Here is an 8,356-nt window from a genome sequence, read left to right as displayed (position 1 = left end):
CACACACACACACACACACACACACACACACACACACACGCAAGGGTGAGAGAGACGCAGAGCCATTCCGAGCAAACACAACCCCCTTTCTAACAAAAAAACGGAATAAAACTGAAGTGTTTTGAACTGCTGTCATGGCAATGACTGCAAAAATTAAAGAAATAGTCAGTCGGAATAAGAGGCGATATCAAGAGGATGGGTTCGATTTGGACTTAACTTGTATCCTTACTCATATTTACTGTCTGAGCTACTTTCTACTCTATATATCTTTTGTGTTATATGTATATGTGTGTCATATTTTGTAAATGGTAGGGCTTTGGGAGAATGATGGTATGCTTTCCCAACATGGCTTCCTTCTTTTAATGTCTTTGTATATGGTAGGCAAAACCTTTTTAAAATGCTTAGTCATGACGCTCTTACTGTCTTAATAATGAAATATATTTTTTTAACCTCTCTTGTAGGATGCAGATATCGGGTTTGACAGCTACATGGCTGTAATGGCAGACAGTCTCTTTCCAGACTGCCAATTTTACATAAAGTATGAGATGCTCTGTCAATTTGTTGAACATCAATGTGTGCTTGACAGCGTCTATATGAGCTTAGCACAACAATGACAGCAGTTTGCTGAAGAGATTGAACAAATCGGTTTGTATTGACAAATCCGTGATTTCTTCTACTAGCTAATGGCAGTACTATTGATCATGTACAAAAATGAGAGGTCTATTCAGTGACCTTAATGGATAATGCAGTGTGGAGTGTGTTCTAACCTGGCTATTCTTAGAAATATTTGAATCAATTGGTTTCCTGACATGCATGTGAAGAGAAGTTGAGTTGGCCAGGATGCCCTGTGACTCCATAGAAGGTCCAAGAAAATATCAAACATCTTTAGCCTATCAAAAAGGTGATTAATCAGTCATGTGTCCAGGTCAGCATGTAACCTGTTTTGTCATCAAGTCCAAATGCTGTGGGCAAGTGATAAATTATTGTAACGACTCTGATGTCCAAAAGATAAACATTTTATTTATTATATCTATAATAGTGGTTGACCGATATCAGGCATTGAAAAACGCTCAACTCATGAACTCACAAATCATTTCAGTTTTAATGAATTTTAATAACAATTGCCAAAGCTTTCAGTTGAATTAGAATCTGAAATAACTAAACTGACTCTCAAAATGTCCAAATGTCAGCTGATTAATCAGCTTGGCCTAGATATTGATGTAATATTAATCCATAAAACAAAAGGAATATTTTATTGTTGGTACGCATTTACATGCACAGAAAAACAGAAGTTTGGTGGAAATTCCCTTTTGATTGTGAACTCATCATGACTATTGAAGGAATTATAGATATTCATTTGCTCTCAGCATTTAGACCTCTTCCTCGTTTTCATCTGGCCTTTTGTTTTAACAATCTGGCTCTTGTGTGCAAACACCATTAGTGCAGGGGGATGTAGGTAAGGTCTGTCTAACTTTCTCGATTCGGAGAATGAAGCAGATGTGATTGTTCTTGTGCAGTTTTTGCACCAGCAAGCGGTTCGACATTACTGCTGCTAAGTCTTGTAGATTTGAGGAAGTGTGGCAGGTCAGGTGTTTGACAGTAAATGTTGTCTTAGACAAGCATGTTTAAATGGGATGAGATGACAAGTGTAGGAGTAATCTATCCGATTCGTAAGTGAGGTCAGTAAATCCTAACTTCTGGGGGTTTTCGAAATGGTCGAAACTCCTGCTGGTGACAGCTGGTCATTAAGCTCTGTGATGATCAGATCATGGTTGTCCACCATTGCCTTTTCCCCTGCTGCAGTAAATCTCACCTCTGGTTTGCAAAGCTACACCACTGGCGTACTGGGCATGCTGGGAAAGGTCAAATGTCATACAAGCTGTCAGCTGCAGATTTTTAATGCCTCAGTCTCTTCATCAGACATATTTATTTAAATGACCGTATTCTCTGTTGCTCATGTTAACATTTGTGTTTTCAAAAGTCGCAGCTTTACTTTCTTTTGCCTTTGCTTGATTTCTGAGATTTTTTTTTTAGTCTATGTGTGTGGTTTAAGTGTCATTTCAGTATACTTTCATGCAGTTATGTTCAGAAGGGTGGAGGGTGTTTTAGCAATCTGGGTGGAAATGGTTTACATGTTAAAACCGCTGGCTCCATCAGTGTGACTGTGTGTACATTGCTTGGCTGACTTTGAGATATTGCTTAGCTGCTGATGAAAGAGAGGGATGCAATGCAGATACCTTGTTCTGTTGTCTGTGGTGCACGTTACTTACATGTGAAGAACGTGCCTTGATTGATTGTATATTTTATTTACATTGACGTTCCATCTTTTATATACATAAAATGTGCACAAGAAAATTGTCATCGAATGTCAATGAATGCTTGGTTTTAAATGATTGAATGAGTGGTTTTAAAATGTATTTGGAGAAAATGATATAGAATTTTGATCGGTTATCTGCCATAACACACACAAAAAAAATATTAGCTTATCAGTGCATCTCTACTTTTGTCCTGCATGTGAGCCCTGATCATTCTTCTCTGACATGGAGGAAGCTGTGGATTTCGCCTTTTTTAAAAGTGTTTTCAAGGCTTGTTAAACATGGGAATCTGTTGCAGTTACAGATTAGACAATCAGGTTGGTTGCTAGAAGTTTGATTATTGAATTTGTTGTCAGAAGGACATCAATTGCCCCGGGAAGGGAATCCTTGTAAACGCTTTCTTCGCCATTGTCTTATTTTCAGGTGTCATTGAGGTGACATTTTCCTTTCCATGTACAATCCACTCACCATGTACATGTACAATACAATTCACCCACCTTTTCCTTTCTTTTTTCTGGTCTATTATGGTTTGTCGTGGGTATGTTAGATTTGAACACCAGCTATTTTAGTGCTTTAGATTTCTTTAACAGTAGTTATGATGTATGAGTCGCTAACCGTTTTAAAGGAATTGTGCTAAAAATAAGCGTGACTCATCCAATTAAAAAGCTTCTGGCTTTCTATTCTGACACTGTATGACAGGAAATGAACAGAACAGAGAAGCCCTGCTTCTCTCCCTCTTTCTCCACCGTGCTGTGGTCGAGGTGTGAACCTCCCCCAGAGTCTGCACACATCATGGTAGCGAGAGCGTACAGTAGAAATGCCTGCAGATGCACAGCGAGCAAGGGAAGTGAGAAGCGAAAGAATGGATGAGAATGAGGCTCTGTAAGGAGACATTGTCTTGCCTTGTCAAAAAGCTGCATGATTAAGTGTGAGCTGCATTTGAGCGCAATGGCTGCTTGGTGACCTTTGACCTGGTTGGTGTAGGTAAGGATTGTAAAGCAGATTGACCTGGCTTGCGTAGGTAGAAAGTGACACTCCTGTGCCTACGGTCTGACGTCTTTTGTCTTTTTGATTGTCATCTTGTTTTTTTCTTGTCACTTTTGGGTGAACTACTCCTTGCGAGTATAAGTTTAACTTGTAAGTCTTGTAAAGTGTTGTACAGTCACCTTATTTTCCTTAACAAGCATATCAGACATATACCCCAACATAATTGCCATGGGCTTCCCTGCCGAAAGGTTGGAGGGAGTCTACAGAAACAACATAGATGATGTGGTTCGGTAAGTTCAGTTGGAAAAAAGTCCTATCTCTTTTAGTTCATCCCACTGTATATTTGACATTGACAATAAAGTGTTTTCGTAAGTTAGAATTAATCACGGTCTCTAAAAGAAAATACTGTCATTTCAGTCTTTCTCATATGTTGTTGTTTTCTTTCCAGATTTCTAGATTCGAAGCATAAAAATCATTATAAAATTTATAATCTGTAAGTATTTGTTATATTTGAGTACGTACACAATATAAGTGATTATTGTAAGAATATTGGGTGCTCAGAGCTGTGCTTTTCCTTCCAGATGTGCTGAAAGACACTACGATGCATCCAAATTCAATTGTAGGGGTGAGTACATCTAGTTTCATTTTACAGTATTACATTTTAATTTTTAAACTGGAGCTTTTAGGGCTTTTGTTTTTTGTCTGGGAAGTAGTGAATGACATAAGTACTTCACCGCAGTGTCTCTTTAATTACACCTGAATGAAAGATATAAGCTCTTTTCTTTTAGTTGACATAAACAGGTCCATTTGATTTTTAAAGCTGAAATACAATACACAAGTTTTTCCCAGATTTGCAGTCTGGAGGAGTCGGCGCTAATTGCGGAAAGTCATAGCCAGTCTACAGATTTTGGGTGGTCAGAATCGACTACAAATCGCCTTGTGTGTGATAAAGCACAGAATTTTTTGTAGATTCAGACTTATGATACAGGATTTTAGAAAGTGATGAGGGGTGGCACATTAACATTCACTTTTTTTCTTAAGTTCGCAGTTGATATTAAACAATACATATAACTGATCATACTGATTTCAGTGTCTGCTTCAGTTGTTCAATGAGATGGTTTGGTATTGATGATTATTGATGGGAAGTTGTTAAGTAAAGATTTTTGTGCTAATCACATGCAGTGACAAGCAATAACACTTTGGTGTCAAGTCTTTCCTAACATGAAACCGTTAAAAATTAGTTCTGCTGTTTATTAAAAACTGGTTTGATGTCTGTTTTAGTTAGTGACCATTCACAGTAGCATATTTTTATTACATGATTTTTGTGGCCAAAAGAATTCACAATAATGGTATTAAATATTTAACATTTTTTACTTTTTTCTTTTTCTTTTCTTGCCTATGGTTTGCCTTCAAAGTATGACTGAAGCGAGGCTACAGAAATCATACAAAATAACTGCTTATCAACACTTCCTTCAGAACAAGTTGTCTAACATCTCGTTTTTATACAAGATCCAAAAAACTCCCACATCGGAGAGCAACATTTTTTCAGATGCCGGTAGTGTGTCTTGCTTTCGTCATCTCTTCCGACATGATTTTGTGTCTCAGTAGTAGCTACGTGCTGCATAATTTTTTTGTCTTTTTTCTGTTTCATGACAGGTGGCAACTTGCATTAGAGTCCAGTTTTGCCACCTACTTTGTTTGATTGTCAACCAGATTATTTAACATATTATTATATGTGTAGTATTAACATACCAATATTTCATGATATCAGTACCGGTGTAATCTCGATCATTACGTTCTCATTCTTAGACCTATTCTGAAGGACTATAAAGGTGATTCTAAATGTGATTTTAGTACCGAGTACTGAATCTGAACTTTTTTTGTCTTTAGTGGCTCAATATCCCTTCGAGGACCATAACCCGCCACAGTTGGAATTAATAAAACCCTTCTGCGAGGATCTCGACCAGTGGCTGTCCGAAGACGAGAACCATGTGGCGGCTATCCACTGCAAGGCAGGCAAAGGCCGCACAGGGGTCATGATATGCGCCTACCTGTTGCATCGCAGGAAGTTCTCAGAGGCACAAGAGGCACTGGACTTTTATGGGGAAGTCAGGACCAGAGATAAAAAGGTACAACGGTTTGGTTCTGCACTGTGTTAATTTCGTTGACGAATAATTTTCGTCCTAATTTTCGTCAACGACATTTTTTTTTTTACCGACGACAATGAGACCATAACGAACTAAAACTCTTTTTGAATGACAAAAACTATGATGTAAATCAGTACATTGCATCCATTGCAGCTGTGCATTCGGTTTTAAAGGGATAGCAGCCTAATTTCGATATAAGTCATATTCGAAGTAAACAGAAATCGAATTAAGACATGTGGAGTATTCCTGTTTTAGTCGCATTACTGAAGTGCCGAATAGACAGCTTAATCACATTATTACCATTGTGTAGGACTTTTTGCCGCATTTTGCGACAGGATACACACACTGCAGTGGTCAACCGTTTGACGGCAAATTAAAGGGCTTCAACACTGCCATCGTCTGTATGCACATACAAATAATTAACTGCACTTGAAGCTTTCATAAAATTAAAAATGAAAGACCCAAAACTGTACATGGCATCATCACGAATACGAACTATATATTTATATGTGAAATTCCAGAGGGGATGTTGGATGGCTTCATGTGGGGAAGTAATGACGTGTGCCATTAATCAAACTATACTATTGTAAATGTAAACATGTAAAACGGGAACATGAAAGAAATATTCTAAAAGCAACTCATGTAAACACCATAATCATAATATTGGCTTATTTAGAGTAAGGTAAATAATTAGATTACTGATGTCCATGTAAACGTAGTCATTGATGTTAATCAAGCAACAAAAGTAAGACAGAAAATCACGCACTGCTTTTGACTGAAAAACTTTAGTAGCCTTAAAGATTAATCTAAATTTATTTATAGAATAAATATGTCTGCTTGAAAGAATGAAGAATATGGTAAACAAGTTGCTATAAAGAATGCATAATTAGCCTATATAACCATTGGTATTTCATTAAAAAGAAGACCATGTTCTTGTTCTTTATGAGAAGTGGTTTTATTTAATTTGAATATAAATGCATGTTGTGTGTCACCGCAGTTAAATCGGTGTCTGTCATGATAAAACCTTAATATCAAACCTATAGAATGAGTTTGGAAATTTTAGAGAAATGCTTAATAAATGCACTGTAACTAAACCCATTAGATTTTAGCCGACTAAATTTATTGTAGATTTAGTCGACTAAAACTAAAAACAATTAAGATGACTAAAATATGACACAAACTAAATGGCATTTTAGTCAAAAGACTATGACTAAAACTAAATTAAAAATTGCTGTCAAAATTAACACTGGATCTGCATTCTATTTATGATTTTGCGTCGATGATGAGGTAACACAGCTAGATTGCATTGCCAAGTACTTCTGTGTAAGTTACTAAGCCATTTTCCTTTTTCTTTTTCAGGGGGTCACCATTCCCAGCCAGCGCAGGTATGTGTATTACTACAGCTACCTGCTGAAGAACAAGCTGGAATATAAACCCGTTGCTCTCCTGTTCCATAAAATGGTTTTCCAGACTCTGCCCATGTTCAGTGGGGGCACCTGCAGTAAGTCTTAATGTCCTTTAACCTCGTCTTAAACATGACAATGTGTCGCAATTCAGCTTTTTGGAATGATGGTGTGTAAAGAAAGCATGTTTGTATATATGTTGTACATACAAAAGCCTGAGATGTTTTGAAAGTGTTATTTGATAAAATGAACCTGGATATGCTGTCATGTGGGGTTGTGGTCGCACTCACAAGGAGCTGCCGTTGTGCTTGTCATTTTAACCCTGTACCACATCTTTCGGCTATGTCCCTAACACTCTTAACACTCATGGGTACGCTGTCTTTCTCTGTTCCTGTTTTCTTTTCTTTAAAAATTTCCCTTGAGGACTCTGTTCTGACATATCAGCTCCTGCAGCCCACAACACTGTCTTGTGTATAATGACATCACAGATCGCGCCCTCTGTCCTCCCCTCCCCCCCATTCGTACATAGTGTGCTAGTTCATGTTTTTGTTCACGTTCATGGATCTGTACGCAACAGCCAGGCTGAACGCCAACCCGAACTGCACCCTACATCACTCCCATTTTTGGGAAGTACTTCATGTATCGAAATTGGAACTAAAAGTCCAGAGTCGGTCTCAGAACTCCTATGATTCAAAGGTAGACTCCAGAGTTCCAGACCATGTGTGTGTGTGTGTGTGTGTGTGTGTGTGTGTGTGTGAGAGATGGCTGTCATGCCAGGGCCAGTGCGGTGTAGAGCCGAGCTCTTGGCCAGGCTGATGATGGTGGTGGTGTTTAACTTCCTTCTCTCTCTCTAAGGGGACAGTACTGTTAAAAACAGGAGTGAGGTGAATCCCCAGGGCTTCAAGAAAGGCAACTGGCACTGGGGTAAAACGGCATTACTTTACTACTACTGTTAAGGGAATCGTCTTCAAATGTCAGAGAGGCCCTGCCTTGTACTGCATTCGGTACAGTTCAGTACAGCATTTGATGCTCTTGTCTCTTTCAGGCAGGAGCCCAGAAACATGAAGTAGAAAGAAGTCTTAAATATTTGATCTGCTCTAAAACCCTTTGAGATGTTCTGTTTTAATTAAGAACAAAAAATAGCAGTTTAATAATTATAATGATAGAATTCTAAATTAATCAAGTTACTCTGAATAAATTTGCTGTGCATTAAGTGGGCGGTATGACCTAAATTTCATATTATGGTATGAATTACATGTTTAAAGTATCAAATATACTATTTTACTGTTACATTATTGTTATTGTTACTAATTATATTTCATTTTTTACAATATATGTACTATATATATGTGTACTATATATATATTAATATATAGTAATACATATGTTATTAATATGTGTACTATATATATTATGTCAGCCCTCTACGAACACCTTGGCAATTGAATCGCCATTGGCTAGTAAATTTTTTTGTTTACTCGCCAGACTGATAAATATATACATA

General features: G+C 37.6%; 1 protein-coding gene across 3 annotated transcripts in view; it reads left to right on the top strand.

Annotated features, from left to right (window-relative positions):
* The first annotated feature begins 6 nt into the window (after positions 1–6).
* ptena (phosphatase and tensin homolog A) overlaps positions 7–8,356 on the top strand; it is a 14,863-nt gene continuing 6,513 nt past the window's right edge. Inside the window, exons 1-7 of one of the 3 annotated variants that reach the window (XM_016463628.1) lie at positions 7–219; positions 3,508–3,592; positions 3,751–3,795; positions 3,884–3,927; positions 5,193–5,431; positions 6,809–6,950; positions 7,708–7,776. In XM_016463628.1, the coding sequence (XP_016319114.1) occupies positions 135–219; positions 3,508–3,592; positions 3,751–3,795; positions 3,884–3,927; positions 5,193–5,431; positions 6,809–6,950; positions 7,708–7,776 (709 nt within the window). In that variant the 5' untranslated portion in view covers positions 7–134. Of the gene's footprint in view, positions 220–3,507; positions 3,593–3,750; positions 3,796–3,883; positions 3,928–4,702; positions 4,858–5,192; positions 5,432–6,808; positions 6,951–7,707; positions 7,777–8,356 lie in introns of those variants that run through there. The other 2 variants (XM_016463629.1, XM_016463630.1) reach the window with 2 other exon arrangements.

The sequence above is a fragment of the Sinocyclocheilus anshuiensis genome, unplaced genomic scaffold (genome assembly GCF_001515605.1).
Source record: "Sinocyclocheilus anshuiensis isolate Anshui unplaced genomic scaffold, SAMN03320099.WGS_v1.1 scaffold784, whole genome shotgun sequence".
Classification (NCBI taxonomy): domain Eukaryota; kingdom Metazoa; phylum Chordata; class Actinopteri; order Cypriniformes; family Cyprinidae; genus Sinocyclocheilus; species Sinocyclocheilus anshuiensis.
The sequence above is the reverse complement of the archived record's forward strand: the minus strand, read 5'-3'. Positions and strand labels throughout refer to the sequence as shown.